This window comes from Athene noctua, chromosome 7, assembly GCF_965140245.1.
Source record: "Athene noctua chromosome 7, bAthNoc1.hap1.1, whole genome shotgun sequence".
In the NCBI taxonomy this organism is placed as follows: domain Eukaryota; kingdom Metazoa; phylum Chordata; class Aves; order Strigiformes; family Strigidae; genus Athene; species Athene noctua.
This window is the reverse complement of record NC_134043.1, coordinates 11,847,930-11,865,127: the sequence shown is the minus strand read 5'-3', so window position 1 is coordinate 11,865,127 and position 17,198 is coordinate 11,847,930. Positions and strand designations below refer to the sequence as shown.

Below are 17,198 nucleotides of genomic sequence, written 5' to 3'. Positions count from 1 at the left end.
GAGAATGACACAATGTTATCTAGAGCAACTGTATTATGACATTGCTGCAAATCACAAATATGCTGCTTTGCAGATATTTGATAAAGGAAATTTCATGTAGATTAAGTCAATATCAGAGAATTGTACTCAGTAGCAGAGCAACATAATTGTCAAGGACAGGTTTTAGGTATTCATTATTATTGTGCAAATGTTCTGGGAATAGACTAACTGGGTCCTACCCATCACACTGCTACACAAGACTTAGAACAGAATCACACTTCTAATTTCAGAGAAATTGCTTATAATTAACTTGTTCTAAAGCATAGAGAATCCAGTTCAATGACTTTATCTACACTGCAGAGAAGCTGCTTGGCAGTGTGGTTGTCCTTCTCTTTTCCTATCACAGATTCCTAATTGTCCAGATGAAGGATGTCTTCTTGTCCCATATCAGGCATTCGTATTGTCTAAAAACTACACTTGCAAATGTTTTATACTGATTATATATTAATAGAAAGTATTCAACCTACATTTTATTGCCTATAAACCTATTTTTTAAATGTATTTCCCTGAGATAGAGTTCAGAACTCAGTTTTCCCTGTATAGAAATAGGGTAACATCAGTGGATTTACAGAGGTCTTTTGGAATTGCATGTGTGTGAAGAGGGAAAAAATCCTAATGTCTGTATGCATAATTCCCTTGTTGATTCAGTGCGTGTAATCCAGCCGTTAACTGTGGTCTGTGAGGTCTGGTTTTGCATAGCCAAGCTCTATGAAAGCACTGGTTTGTGTCACTATGGAAATGGCATATGGTTTGAGGCATTTAGGCATCTTTGTTTAGTGTCTGGTTCAGAGCACTACCACATGCAAAAGCACAGGTTGCTGCTCTCCTTTGCTGAGCTAGGGAGAGAAATTCTTAAGATTGACATGAGAAAAGCAGGCAGAATCAGCCTTCTCATGTCACTACACTTAAATTGAAGCTTGTTTGGGGAGAAAGAAATTACACAATTTGCAAGAAGTCAAGAACTGAGACAGGAGGTGTTTCTGAGCTGTCAGTGAGTATGCGCACATGTGTTTGTCTAGCACGGTTGCCTATATTAGTATGCAGCTAATACAATAGAAACCAATATGTGCTCCAAAACAATGACACCGTGTCCTATTAACATGCAACTCTCATTATTATTAGAGTATTTTGTTCAATGCCTAAGGGTTGTTTTTTCTGCACAGTGTAGGTAACTCCTTATGACATTAGTGAGATCCACAGCTATGCGGCAAATGGAGAGCAGAGCCTGCTTTTGCCTCCCCTGGAGTAACATTAGGGCTCATCACAAAAGTGCACAGCATAAAAGGGTGCTTGTGACTCAATATCAGGGAATGGAGAGTGCAGCCTTCACGTTGAATGTGTCAACCTGAGAGCTGAAGCAGATGCATTGAGTGTTCAGTGAAATGAAGGGTGTTTCTGCATGGAGGGGAGAGGTGGCTGAGAGCGCTAGTTTTTGGTGTCTGGCTCCTGGTTGTTTTGCCTGTGGCCAGGATTTATATTGACAACCAGAACTGGGATTTGTCAATGTCCACACATCAAAGTTGAGTGCAGGAAGGAGTTGAAACCTGCAGTGCTGCATGGTGGGGGAGAGAGGTCTAGTACAATTTCAGTGTTACTTTGTGTAGTCTTCCACACTATGTTTTAGGCTCAAAAGGGACCTAGTTGAATCCTTTTTAAAATCAGAGGTATGTGTTTGTTCCCACCACAAAAGCAGCTCAAATACTGCCTAGCCAGGAATGCATTCACACCATTCCTCCTCTGTAGACAGTAACTATTGCTAACTCGTGTCACACCGTGGCAAGCTGTCCTTCCCAGGCCCTTTCCCAAAGCATTTGTAGTTTTATGGGTGCCAAGGTACAGTTCCTCAGTGCACAGAGTGATGGGGTCCATTCCCGCTTCGCTCTGTCATGCACTGAAAACCAAATGGAAGAGAAGCAGCCTCCAAGCACAGCCAGGGCTGTGCAGCCATGCTGTAGTATCAGTTGACTCACCAGAGTGTGTGCTCCCCCTTGGGATTGGTAATTGGGTCACTAGGTCATTTAACCACTGTAAATTTAGTTTTTTATAGTTTCATGTAAATGTAGGACAGAAAAAAAAGATGATACTTCAGAGCACAGAGCACAATCCGATTTGTGTACTAGGATAGGGATACAATATAAGGAGATTATTTTGGGATGAGAATGGTGAGGGGAGTGTGAATTGCTGCTTGGACCTGATGGACATGCCTCCAGGGGTGGGGGCAGGTGCCCAGATCCTACTGCTTGGGGTTTGGCACAGAACGGTGACTCCGGGATAACAGGCAGAGAGAGATCAAAAGACAGCTCAAAGATAATTTCTCTGATCTTTGTTTTTGTCTCATATTATGTCCAGTCTTATCCTTTTGGTGCCTTATTTGGGATTTTTGGAGGAAGGGGGATTGGATAGGGAGAGGGAAGGATTCAGCAACATTAAATAAAGAATACACTAGAAAGCTCTCAGAATTTTTTTAATAGTAAAAATTTGGCAGATGTTGACTATAGAGGCAGTATCTCATATGCCTGCAATATTCTTGGAGATCTACTACATGCCAAAAATCAATACGTTTTATAGCACAAAGATTTCTGGTGGGAATAGTATTCTGTACCAAGTCTCTCGTTGTAGGTCATTATTAAGATATATTTATCTCAGATCATGTGTGGCCACCTAATAAGAGCCAGAAATAAAAAAATATTATCTTTCTGAATCTTTGGCATGATTATGGATAACCTGAATTGAATTTCACACAGTAGAGCACATTTTTAAAATATGTCCCATATGAATGTTTTCTGACCAACATGTAAAATACTAGTTCCAGTCTGGAACTTTACTAAAGTATATGAATTAAGTCTGGTGTAAAATAAATAAATACAGTTGTTTATTACTTCCAGAGTAGTGAAAACCCTTTTTATTTTTCCTCATTGTAAATATGTAGTACATCCCACAAACTGTTACAGATTATTTTAATCTTTTTACATTTTAGGGAGGTTAAAGCCCTTAGTCCATTTTGCTTTGGTGGCACCTCTGAAGAACTAATTTGATGGGTGAGCTGTACGGACAGGTCAGGGAAATAACACTGGTGAAAATTTGTTTATAAATCTAATAAAATTCAGAGAATGGTTTCTACTCATTTGAAACAAATTCCAATGTGTAAACCATGACCAAGAACTGAATTAATGTTGACAGTGAAGAGACTCTGAATCCAAAGGGACCATCTTGCTGACCTGCACCTAAGGATGCTGAGCTGGAACAAGCAGATGAAGTAAAATGTTACTTCAACTATAATTGAAGCCCGGGAAGCTGCTTTATTGTTGTAGATAGCAGAGGAGCACTCACCATCAAATTATCTGAGGCCCAGAGAGGAGGGGGATGAGGATGGAGGTGATCTGAGTGGTGGGCAGGTGATGTGTCACCATTCCTGTTCTCAGGCTATGTTGAGAAACCTCCTTCTGACAAGTGGAAATACCCAAATTGTCAACAAAACAGAGCTGTTGGAGTTTTATTCTCATCATGTGTTTTGTGTCCGGCTGGCAGTGTTTTACTCTGAATAGATAGACCTATTTTTAAGTGACTCTTTGCTACAAGGTAAACTTCCTGGGCAAATACAAGGAATCTAGGAGAACATCAAGGCCTCCCTGCTTCCCTCTGAGTCTAGAGGGAATATAGACAGTGCTAGCACATGGCACCAGCTCAGCTGCATCACAAGATGTGATGCACTCACTGAGAGCATCTCCTGCACCACTTCCACCTGGGTCAGTGCATGGGAGCAGATGCAATACAGTGTGTCAGGGAGGTAATCTGTGTTTTGAAGGAGCAGCAGCAAAAACGTCATTAAATCTCTGCATCCTTCATGAGGTAGCAGCAGTGCACTGACCCTGCTATAAGGCTGTGGCATGTCTTCCTCTGCACTTTTTCCATCAAGCATCAGTTTTCCTGTCAGCGGTAGCCTTTAACTTATGGTAAAATAAAGTTCACTGCAAATCTTGAGGTCCTGTGATGCATTCATGGTAGACTTACCTTTTGCAGCAGCCTGTGTTGCATTTTTGTCATATAGTGCCAGACAGAAAGAAAGTATGATTGTTTTGCCTGTACAAACCTCATGAGGTTCAGCAAGGTCCTGCCCATGGGTCGGGGCAATCCCAAGCACAAATAAAGGCTAGGCAATGGGTGGATTGAGAGCAGCCTTGAGGGGAAGGACTTGGGAGTGTTAGTGGATGGAAAACTGACTGTGAGCCAACAATGTGCACTTGCAGCCCAGAAAACCAACTGTGTCCTGGGCTGCATCAAGAACAGTGTGGGCAGCAGGTCGAGGGAGGAGATTCTCCCCCTCTACTTCACTCTCATGAGACCCCACCTGCAGTCCAGCTCTGGGGGCACCAACATCAGAAGGACACGGACCTGCTTGAGTGGGTCCAGAGGAGTCCACAAAGATGCTCAGGGGGCTGGAGCACCCCCCTGTGAGGACAGGCTGAGAGAGTTGGGGGTGTTCAGCCTGGAGAAGAGAAGGTTCAGGGAAGATGTTCTGGCAGCCTTCCTTAATGGGGCTACAGTAAAAATGGGGAGGGAATCTTTATCAGGGAATGTAGGGATAGGACGAGGGTAAACAGTATTAAACTGAAAGAGGGTAGGTTTAGGTTAGACATAAGAAATAAATTCTTCACTGTGAGGGTGGTGAGGCCCTGGCACAGGTTTCCCAGAGAAGCTGTGGCTGAACCCTCCCTGGCAGTGTTCAAGGCCAGGTTGGACGGGGCTCTGAGCAACCTGGGCTAGTGCAAGGTGTCCCTGCCCATGGCAGGGGGGTTGGAACTGGATGATCTTTAAGTGCAAGATCTTTTAGGGATATGGTGTAGTTGGGAACTGTCAGTGTTAGGTTAATGCTTGGACTGTATGATCTTCAAGGTCTTTTCCAACCTAGATGATTCTGTGATTCCCTTCCCGCCCAAACCATTCTATGATTCTATATGAAGTACTGTGTTGTGCTTCAGACTGCCGAGCCTCTGTATTTGGCTATATAGAAATTCTTAAGCTGAAAGCTCTGGAGAATTTGGGTCAAAGTTCTGTTGAATTTTCTTCTCTTAAACATTATCTTGTTCTATAAACAGTTCCATGGCACTCAAAATGTGCTTCAGGAAAGATGTTATAACCTGTCGCTATGTTAATGGAGATAAAGGCACAGCTGAGTCAGGGTAGGGGCTGTGGGGGAAGCAGGGAGAGGAAATGCTTTGCTGTCTTTCTTAAAACAGAATCCGTAAAAACCTACACACTAGAAACAAAGCCAGGCAGTTTACAGAATTTACATCCTCATAGGTTTATTTCTGCCTCTGTTTTCAAGGCAGTAGTACTGCCAGTTTTATCTGGTACTGACTTTTCCCAGTGCTGCTGACAGTCCAGAGCCTTTTCATAGTGGCATTGCTGTGAAATCTCCAAACTGTGAGCATGATACTAGACTCAGAATGCCTGAAATTATTTCAGTTCAGGAGACCGGCAGGACTTGATAAAGCTGTCATGATTGCACTCATGTCTGCAGGGCTCAGAAAAGATGTGAGCTGAGCTTTTGGGACAGAAAACAATACTGTGCCCTCCCAGATTGCTGCTCACCTCGGGGCTGCTGTGCGTTTCTTTGTTTCTCTACTCTCCTTCCCTTTTCCCTCTGTTATAAAGAAGTTGTGGAGCTTTGCTGTGAACTATTGGATTTTTGATGATATTTATCATTTGGGAAGCTTTCAAAATGCTGCATTTCAGTCTCTCACTCCTGACAGTTTGCCTTCTTGTGCTCCCTTGTCATATCATAAAATAAAATGCTTTCCTCACCTTTGCTGAGTGTCAAAGGCTCAGTTACCTTACAGTCACTTGAGCAGCTCTCAATCATATGCTCACCCAATTATCAAATCATTATGCAGTGATAATATGGTTTTACTGGTACACTTACTGTGCTGCATAACACCAGTTTGGTTTCATTCTTGATACCAGAACTACTGTATAATGGCATCTCAGTCTGTAATGTTGTCTTCACTGTTCTGCTTTCATTGTTGTTGCTCACTTTCATGTGCCTGTTACTATGCAAGGATCTTCTCAAAGAGAAGAGATCAAGCTCTTCTCATGGATCTTACCAAGGATCAAATACTAGGATAAAACCTAGCCAGTAATCATCAATTTCAGGTGTCTTCCCTAATCCTTGTAGATAATTTTACAGTCTATAAAATATCAAAAATATTGAAACAGCAAGAGGAAACCTCATCATCTCATTTTAATATGCTGTTTAGATATGCTTCTTCCAGAAGAGCAGTAGGGTGACAGGAAAAAAACCCACCTGTTATAAGCATAAATGACCCTACATATCAAGTAGGTACTGTTTCTATTTAGGGTGCCTTAAGGTGCCAAAGTGAGATATAACTGCTGGCTTTAAAGGGCTGGGAGACCACCTCAGTTAAAAATGCCAAGCTTTGTCTTCCCCCTTGCAACAGAAATGAACCAATCTCGCAAGTCACAAAAAAAAAAAAAAAAGTATAAGCAGAGGTTTGAAAAGTCTAGATCTTTGCCAAATAGGCTTTTGAGCATTGTGATTTAGAAGAAGAAAATAGTTCTGGTGACATTCAAAATAAAGCCCTTGCATAGATGGTACTCTTTAGTAGTGACAGAAAAGTTGAGTGATAGTTGATGACCACACTGAGCGAAAAAGTTAGCTTATTCTTTGTGTGTATGTGGTATGTGCATGCCTATGTGCATCTATGTGTCTTTACATACTTATTAATATTGGATTTGATGCGTGATATTAGATGGCATTTAAAACTTTCTTTCAATATATATTTCACTGACGTTTCATTGAATAATGGTTGGGATCACACCAGAGTTAATTAGTGTGATTGTGGTAATAAGAGTATTCTCTACTTGATATATGACTGCACTCCTGATTGAGATGAACAGTTGATGTGATAAAATATACCGTAGGCAGCAATTTTTAAACTAAGGTAAGCACTCAATATAAAGTAGCACAAAGCATTATTTTAGCTAATGTATTTACAGCTATTAATTTTATTCTTGCTTATTTATTAGTTTGAAAGTCTAAGGTAGCTTTTAAACAATTTATCTGGGGTTTCAGCATTTGATGTAATGTGTAAATGTTACTCTTTTAAATTCAAATAATAAATTTATCTCAGTTTGTATGTGAACCCTGAAGGAAAATAGTAAATAATAGATAACAATACATGGAAAAATGTCTAGTTCTTGGAAATTATTAGTGAGGGTGCTGTGTCATATGAACTTTGTTATTCCTGGGAACTGGTTATTTCTCATTCATGCTGAAAAATCTCTTTTGCTTTTATAATTCACTGAATTATTAAAGGTGTGAAGTAGTAATTAGTATCAGCATGGTATTATATATGTCCTCTTAGCCATCTGAAATGGGAGCAAACTTCACATTCCCCAAATCTTTGTATGTTCCTGAACTGAGCGGTGCTTCACATCACAGAAACATAGAATGGTTTGGGTTGGAAGGGACCTTTAAGATCACCTAGTCCAACCCCCCTGCCATGGGCAGGGACATCTTCCGCTAGACCAGGTTGCTCAGAGCCCCATTCAACCTGGCCTTGAACCCTGCCAGGGAGGGGGCATCTACCACCTTCTCTGGGCAACCTGTTCCAGTGGTTCATGTCTCTCATCATAAAAAATTTCTTCCTTATATCTAGTCTGGATCTACCTTCTTTTAGTTTAAAACCATTACCCCTTGTCTTATTCCAACAGGTCCTACTAAAAAGTTGTCCCCATCTTTCTTATAAGCACCCTTTAAGTATTGAAATGCCACAGTAAGGTCTCCCTGTAAAATATCAGTGAGGAAAGTAACAATGTATGAATAAATGCAGATGCCCAGCCAGAAAATATCCAAAGAAAAATAATTTAAAACATTGTCAATGAGCCATGGTCCCACAATGGGAGCTGAGATGCGTAAGGCCCTTTCAACCCCATGTACAGGTGCAAAGATAGCTTTTCCAGGAGCTGAGAGAGAGGTTTTCTATGCAGTGCTGCTCTGCTGAAGCATAGGTGACATTCCAGGCATTCTGGTTCCTGGACTGTGTTCGCAAATATATGCAGCTCTGATAATAGTAGTAATTTTGTTGAAATTGTAAAGTAATTGATACTTGGACACACAATGCTTGCCCTCACAAACTACTTACCTGAGACCCTCATTTGTTAAACTGCTTAAACAGTTGTGATTCATTTATTTTAAGGTAGGCATGTTCTTACGTGTTCATCAAAAGATGAATATAACAGGCTGTAGTATTTGAAGAGCTCAAATTTCAGGAAGGACAGTGCAAGGAGAACTGCGGCAAAATTACAGCAAGAAAAACTTAGGATGAATCGCCATATTTAAGGGAAGAACAGTCTGCAGAAGGTGGTGATGGAAACTTCATTAACCTGGATATTTTCTGAAAAGGTCTGAAGAAGTTTCCATTCTAGTGTACGGTAGAGAACAATCCCATACTGATAAAGCGAGTGGCTGCATGACCTCAGAGACATGTTCTGCCTTTTACTTCTGTAACTGTAATTCCTGTTAAGTCTGTTTTGAATTAGAGCAATAGAGCACAAGCAAGAATATAGGTCTTGATTTAATTATGTGAAATTCAAACTGAATAAAATCGCATCTAACATTAGATCATCATATGCACTTAGCCTTTGCCCTTCTTAAGGGAGGAGGAATTTTGACAAAGATGGATGCTTCCTTAAACCCCAGATTTATTTATCAAAGAAATGCTTCGTTGTGGTCACTCATTTTAGGTTTAGAATATCAGGTTACTAAAGATATAATTCTCCACAAAAGCCTGACTGTGAGATCACTTAACCTAAACAAAAACTGGAGCTAATTTTAACAAAGTGGCTTGAGCAAAGAATCTGATAGCAGTAACTGAGCTTCATCATTAAGAATAACAGTAGTTTATAAGGATTGAGAAGAAATGCAGAATCAGCTTCATAATTATATTTTTGCAAATGTGGCTCGTGCTGTAATTTCTATGGGGAGGAATGCTACCTTCTGTCTATGCGCAGAACAGGGGTACGAGGCCTCCAGAATTCTATTCTCAGCCCTTTGACATTTTTTGGTCTCCTGCTGCAATCTTGAGTAAATGGCTAGGAGGCTGACCTAGTTCTCACTGGAGTCAGTAAGATCCTTTTTACTGTTTTGAGTGAGTGATGGATCAGGCTTTGAACTTTGTCTCAACATCCCATCTTCACAGCAGGAGTAATAATACTGAGATTTCATCTTTGGTGTTGAAGAGTCAAGTCATGACTCTAAAGAACATAAAGGAGATACCACATCAGAGAAAGCCTAATAAGTCTCCTAAGCTTCAGCCTGCAGGCATAAGATGGGATTCACATCACTAGTCTTTAGTCAAGAGGATCAGATTTAAGCTAGTCATCTGAGTTCTCTCTTTAGTCAGTACTTACTGGCCTCTAAAGATGCCATTTCTCCTGTGCCTTTTACACTAAAATCTAGGTGACAAAGCTCTCTGAATCAGGATAAGGAACCTTTTCCTGGAAATGCCTTTCACAGCCCCAAAACTTGATTAATTACAGAATAAGGCAGGCCAGTGCTGCCTCGTTTCCCTTCAGCATATCTAAACATCTCCTTCAGAACTGCAGTGTCTAGGGTATGTAGTTTGTGTTTAATGTGATAATGTATCTGATCACCTGCCCTGTTCCCCTACATCATGTTTCTCCTGATGCATACAACTAAACAGCTTTCTTTGGTTGATCAGAAGGTTTCACAACACATTGGAGATCTCGGAGACAGTTATCATGAAAACCTCTCAAACAGCTGTAAAATACTGTGCAAGGGGAGATTGTTCTGGAAAAAAGTTGCCCAGGTTTAGGGCATGAACTCTGCCCTGGACTACCATTAGACACAGCTATGTTCAATGTAATCTGTCTAGAAACATGCAGCAATAAACTAGTTACAAGCGTCATTGCTAGGTGTAGAAGGAAAACTACATGGAGTCATTTTCTGAAAATGCGTTTGAGTTGAAACCAGAATGCTGCACTAAATAGATCACTGCCTTAAAAATGTCGGGGAGAGTCAGTGAAAACACAAATATGTATGATTGGTGTGTTCCCTTTTTTTAAAAAAATAAAAAATAATTAAAAAAAATTAAAAGGATTGAATTCGTCAGAGAGGGGCAAAAAAGCTGGTGAAAGAGCTGAAATAAATGTCCTGTGAGGAGTGGCTGAGGACTCTGGGTTTGTCTAGTTTGGAGAAAAGGAGGCTGAGGTCTGGCTTCACTACTGTCTACAGCTTCCTGAGGGGGGGGACTGGAGAGGGAGGTGCTGATCTCTTCTCCCTGGGATCCAGTGGCAGGACACGTGGGAATGGTCCAACGCTGTGCCAGGAGAGGTTTAGACTGGTCATTAGGAAGCGTTTCTTTACTGAGTGGTTGGACACTGGAACAGGCTTCCTGGAGAGATGGTCAATGCCCCAAGCCTGTTTAAGATGCATTTTTACAATGCTCTTAACAACATGCTTTAACTTTCAGTCAGCCCTGAAGTGTTCAGGCAGTTAACTAGATGATGACTGTAAGTTCCTTCCAATTGAAATAGTGTATCATGTTCCATTCTAATCTGTTTCTGTGACTAGGATATTAAATTTCTTTAGGTTGCAATACATATCTTAAATGAGAAAGACAAAATATTTCTGTTCTGCTGCCTATAAACTTATGTGAGTCCAAGAATAAACTGATGCATTTTTCAGAGTTTTTTCATTTAATTGTTTATTTATTTTAATTAGGAGAAAAAGGCCAAATAGTTTCAAGCCAGAATTGGGGCCCTTTGGTTGGTTTGTACTGAGCACTGCAATGCTATTTTCTGTGTAATGAACGAGGACAAGCACAAACTGCATGCAGCCAACACTCTCTGATGTTGAGAATCAGTGCAACTCCTACTGTGGGGTAAAAAGATTTGGATAGAACAGCTGAAAAAACACTTCTCTGGCACAAACATTATAGATAATATGTTTGTTTCAACTTTAAGGAAATCTCTTAGGCAGTTTGCTGAAAGAGCTGTGTTTGGATGGCCATTTCCAATGCAGCGATGCCCTCATATGCACTAACCTGGAGACAAGATGGAATCACAGCTGAGGTCTGCTACCTGGACCAGAGTTGGAAATGGATCCTGATGTTTTGGAGCTTGTTGGTCTGAAATGGAAAGGAAAGAGTGATAAATGTAACAGGCAAATGACACATTAGCATTTTCATAAAACTTTTTTTTTTTTTTAATTTGCTACAGAATATCAAACTGCTAACGATTAATGAACCAAAGTTATGGGGAATCCTGTTAGTAATTACTACTATTGGGTAAGATAATAATCACCTCTGATTTGGAATTGTGGTAGGGATTGTTGTATAGGGTTTTTTAGTCTATTTTTTTTTTGCATAATTGTGTTTCTTTTTTGTTATTTGCAAGAAACAGAAGAGATATGAAAGTCTCCCGGTTCCATCTAAAATGAACTCCAAAAGCATAGATTACAGCCATTTCCACTATGAAACCTGAAGGGTGCAGTTTCATTTTCTGGTGTTTACAGATTTCATGATTGAAATAGGCAATTATGCAAAGATTAGTGTAGAAAGATTATTAAGAGATTTGAGATGGAAGTTGGTTTTGTGCTTGAAATGGTGCAGAAGTATGTAATGTCAGTTAGCAGATCACTAAGAATTTCAAGGGTTTGCACGTGAAAGTTCTCTCAGGGGTTAATGCAACTTAGGAAAAAATGCCACACAACCCTAAAATTTCAGAGGATGTATAATTTTATAACTTGTAGATTATGTTTCTATGGAACCCATGCTATTGTTTGACAGGAACTAATTTCCACAGATGCAGATGAGAGATTCTTCATGGGATCTCCCCTCTGGAGGAGGGATTAGCCATTTTTGGTGTCACCTTCTTCAGGATGCCACAGAAAACCTTTCATGGGTTTGAGGTTTGCAGAAAAGGGGACAGCCATGATTGTCCTTCTACTAGCAAAAATTTCCTTCTTCCAGAGTTTTGAATCTGGATGCCAGTTTGGAGATGAACCTAGATCCTGTGCTCCTGGTAGATCCTGCCAGATCTCAGAAAGGCTGGGAATCTGAGGTAACCTCTTCTGGCTGGGGATAGGAGGACAAGGAGACATTATATACTTTTCTTCATCATAAGCCTTAATTGTCTCTTGGATTCACATCCAGCCTGATCCAGGGTTATGTCACACCAAAAAAGTACAAAGTGCTTCAAACAAATGAAATAAGGGTCTGTGCTCTTCAGAGTTTACTAACAAGAGAGTGAGCTCGGGCTGAAAATATATGAAGCAGGCAAGCAGTGCAGCATTACAGTACCAACCCAGATGAAGGTCTCAGGTTCAACATAGCTTTAGTTCAGCACTTGTGGAGAAATAGATGTACATGAAAAAACTTGATATATGTAACAACTTCTGCTATGATTTATGTGCACTTTAAGCAAATGAACAGAACAAAAGTAGAGCAGGCCCTCACCAAATAACTAACCTCTAGCTTATTTGGCCTGTGCTGTGTTTATACCTCATCTGACAGTAGATGACAATCTGTTCATGAATACGTCAGACTCTGGAGTTCAAGGCGAGTGTAGTTAACTCCCAAATGTGACTGCTTATCTGAAATGCATCTAAACCTCTTCAATCTGCAACAGTGAGCTGGAGATGTCTCAGCACCAGTCCTTCCTTCTAGAATGGCAGGGATAAAGCCATTAGTGTTTTCCTATCATAAACTGCATCTGTTTTTAAAACCCAGACACCTAGCTGTGAACTCAGTGGACAAAGATAGAAAAAGAGATGAACAAAAATTTGACCGTATTTAAAATGCACTGTGTTCAGGCTTCTTGTGCATGACACATTTATGCAAATGTGTCCAAAATTAGGTATGAATGCTTCAGGGAAACATCACTGTATGCTGACAGTGCCTGGCACAGCCCAGGGGAAACACTGCGTGTGTCTCTTCCACATCCAGCCAGCTTTCTTGCAGAAAATCCCCTTTGCCTTTAGAGAATCTTGGGCCATACCAAGGGACTGCTGCAGGAACACTCCATCCTTTACTGTCTGTGCAGCGTGGCCAGAGCCTCTGTTGAGTTCAATCTATACTCTTTTTTTCCCCATAGTCCAGGGCTCAGCCTACACTATTTAACCATGCAGTATATATATATGATCGTTGTATTGGTGAACTCACCTTATCTAGATATAATTAGGTACAGCACATATTGGAGTAAACCTTTAATGGTTTTCAGCAGAGATGAACGTAAATGTATTAGAGACAAGTGCAGCAAAGCTGTATTCATACTGTTTTTCAACTAAGGTATCTGTGTCCCAAATCTGTGCCATAAGCAGAGGGTGAATGCATTTAAAAATATACTAAATATTGTAAATAAAAGTAGGGAACAACCTTCTCCCCAAGGAGCTGGACTGGTGTTTGAGCAGTTGTAGTGGTAATGTGTGAAAAACCTTAGAGTGGTGTAGACTTTGAAAAATAGTGCTAGCTTTGGCATTTGCTCCAAATGCTATTGGAAGTGGATCATTCAGAAAGGATGCTGTTAAATGAAATCGGACCCTAATTCAGATCATATTAAATGGAACATTTTTTACAAATTCTCAGCTAAAGAGTTTTCCAAAAAATGATTATTAAAGCATAACATTTTGCCGCTGTTAACAACCTAACCATTACAGCAATGACCTGAAAGTGAGAGAATAAAAATTTACTATTGGTAACAAAACTGTCTAGAATATATTCTTCACAGTCCAAAAGGAGAAATGCAAATACTGTATATTTATAGTCAGCCCTCAGAAACTGGGAAAATTAACAGTGAATGAGCTGTTTTCTTTCTGCTTTTTATAACTTGAAATTTTTTCCCCCATTAAACACTTGGAGGCCAGTGTGCCATCTTTGTATTGAATATTTTCTTAAGCAACAATTACTGACTGCAGCAGGATATTATCTAAGTAAGCACAACAGAACTTGGCTTTTATGTTTGAGAGTGTTCTTTTAATGCTCAGAATTACATGTGTGTCCACAGTGTTCAAAGGTATTTTGTGTATATGCATCAAGTTAATGCATTTTTAAACTGAGGAGGATTCTCAGTAGGATTTTGAAAAGGAAAGTGCTACAGTTCTAGTACTGATGGGAGGTTAAAACTCTAAGTGGGAGCAGTCTTAGGCCAACACCGAGCATTTCTGAAGATCTCACCCAGTACTGGAAACACCCTTAAGCTAATATCTTTGTCTCTCCTTATTTTTGTTGTGTTGAATGCCACAGAGCTATTGGCCTCAACTCAGTGACGAAAGCTTTTCTATGGCAGCAAGGACTGGCTACATTTAGTTAGCTAAACATAGCTGACTGAACCATGGCTTCATGGCTATGGAGAACATGACTGCACTCCCTTTCCATTTCTGCTGTTATTTATGAGACTCTCTGGTGTATTAGTTCAGTGGTTTTTCCAGAAACGTGAAAGAGAGAGAGAAAGGATGGGCAGGTAGTTTGAAAGCTGGGGTAAATTTAATGGAATTCACCTCTGTTTGTCCACAGTTTGGCATGTCTCAGGTACATCACTTAGCTTCCGCATTCTTCAGTTCCCTCTCTGTAAAGCAGGGGTAATACATTTCATACAGCAAAGGCCGTGGCTATGGGGTGAGTCTATCAGGATGATGAAGTGTTCAAATTCTTATGTAATGGAGGACAGATATGTGCCTCAGACAAACTGGAAATGATACCCCTCCAAAGCAATCTGAGCATTACATATTGGCAGCTGCAAGCTAATCAAATAGGCACTCAGTTTAGAAATACAATGCAGAACCGTAGATCAGAGGAAGAAATGCAGAAGGAACCTGAAGACGCAGTCTTCTCAAATTATCTCACACAGTAAAAGGCAAATGTTTCTTGAAGCTGAGACATCTTTGGTTAACATGATTACATGCTGTAATATGATAGCTGTTGGGAGGCCTTCACAACGAGCTTGTAGCCGAGTGTCACGTGAGGCACTGTGGGCTTCTGAGGTGGTTAGTCCCACTTGCTTCGTTACATTATCTTTGAGAAATTCCAGGAGACTTGGAAATAAACAAGTGCAGAGTCCTGTTGCTGTGCCTGGCAGGACTGGGCTGGGGTGGTGTGTTTCAAATAAGAAATTATTTCACATGTACTCAGGGATTAGTCTATGTGGCTTTATACATTCCCCTTTCACAGAGGGCAGTGCCAGTAGGAATTATTACTATTGTTTTAAAACTCTGGTAATCATTTGCTTTCATGCCTTTGAAAGTATAAACAGCCTGTTTTAGGGGTTTACTTGCCACAGTTCTATTACTCATACTCCGTTTCTTGCTTTGTTTGCTGGTAGAATACGTACACCAATGCAGACAAGCTTTTGGAGGCTGCAGAGCAGTTGGCTCAGACTGGGGAATGTGACCCTGAAGAGATCTATAAAGCAGCCCGGCATCTGGAAGTACGGATTCAGGACTTTGTCCGGAGGGTGGAACAAAGGAAACTTCTCTTGGACATGTCAGTCTCCTTCCATACCCACACCAAAGAGGTAAGATGTGCATGAGGGAATGTTTCTGTGTATGGCTGAGTGCTGCAAGAGTCTGACTCTGAAAACTCAGATGGCATAGAAAAGGCATCTTCACCACGCAGAACTGATATCCAGGTCATCTGATGTGTATGACTAACTGTTGTGAAGAGGAAATAAAATGTGAATGAAACATATGAATGATATAGTACACTAAAATATAGGAACAGTATAGCTAACATATCAAGCAGTGCTTAATTCACAACTAGAGTGTATTGTTATAAAGCAAGAATTCTCTTGTAAGAATATGAGTTGATATTAACACATTAGGTCTAAACATGCTAGCAGTGTGATACGTATCCTCAGAAGAATTCCGTTTGAATGTCATGTTAATTAATGTAGCCAATATTATTAAGTGTTACCGAAAATCTTACATTGTTTAATGAGGCAGACTTCACTTTTCAAAATTACGGTTAAAGAGCACAAAGCCACATACTGATAGAGTGAATCAGTGAGGACATGAATAAATGCTGTTTAGTGTAATTGAAAAATATCCAGAGATAAGGCTGTCTCGCCAGAGATACAGTGGACAGGACATCAAATGGGAGGCCACTGGGGATGTAATTAAAGCATACTTCACATTTTTCTGCAGACCAAAGGCCATTCAGTGATGAGTGACTTTTAAAGACTGGGTTTCTGCTGAGTGAGATGGAATTAGTCAGAATGGTTATTTTCATGCTCTGCAGCATCTGTTTGCAAAACACACTTGCTCAGAAAGATGCTCCTAGAAGCTGAAAGCTTTGCCTGTGTTTGTTGATTTACATATTACAAACAAGTTGTGTATAGGAGGCTTCAGTGTGTTGGGGAGCCTCCTTAAATAGAAAGTGTATGCACGCGTTCATATCTATATGTATATATGGAAGATGGAGTTACAGTGTGTCCATTGTAGCTGTTGATACATGAAGGTTTTCCTTTTACATCCTGCTTCTGCAATATACTAATATCTAGTTACTTCAAGCTTGTGAATAGTACTATTGTTTCCAGAGTACCTCAAACGCTTGCGGCTATGTTGGTTTGCCACAGGGGAAACTTAATTGGTTATTTCCTCAGTCAAAATTATTTCATAACAGTTTCCTACTGTGATTAACCTTGCTTCACCTATGCAGGTGGTGACTGGTAATGCAAAGATAGGCATGACTCCAGGAAGTTATCAGTATAATATGTTTTCTATCATCTAAATTTCTTCTGATGATTACTGGTACTGTGCAGCCTAATGTGTTTGGTAACTCGAGCTTCCCTGTATGAAGGGGTTTGGATGTGCACTATTCTCACTTCTGCCCTTCTTCAACAAGAAGGGAATTTGTGTGCTCCACTCACCTGGTTTTAATGAGCCCTGGTTTGGTGTATAAAAATGCAGATGTGTAAAAATGCACATCTTTTTTGAAAATTACAAAAACAGTCTTTTGTGACCTCATCAATGCTGTTTAGTAGATATTGAGAGTAAACCCTAGATCTCTGCTTCATTAACGTTTACCATTGGGACAGATTGGTGCTGCAGTGCCTTTTTGGAAAGCTTGGTAAGTACTTGCTGTCAGTTTTAGGGAAATCCAAAGTGGGCAGACTCTGGGTGT

At 40.3% G+C, this 17,198-nt stretch overlaps 1 protein-coding gene across 12 annotated transcripts in view; it reads left to right on the top strand.

Moving 5' to 3' along the window:
- The window catches only part of KALRN (kalirin RhoGEF kinase), a 524,667-nt gene that overhangs the window by 288,839 nt on the left and 218,630 nt on the right, over positions 1–17,198 (top strand). For all 12 annotated transcript variants that reach the window (XR_012633922.1, XM_074910291.1, XM_074910292.1 and 9 more), the window contains exon 11: positions 15,400–15,591. Coding sequence is in view for 11 of the 12 variants with exons in the window: in XM_074910291.1 (XP_074766392.1) it covers positions 15,400–15,591 (192 nt within the window). In the remaining variant the exon portion in view is untranslated. The remainder of the gene's footprint in view (positions 1–15,399; positions 15,592–17,198) is intronic.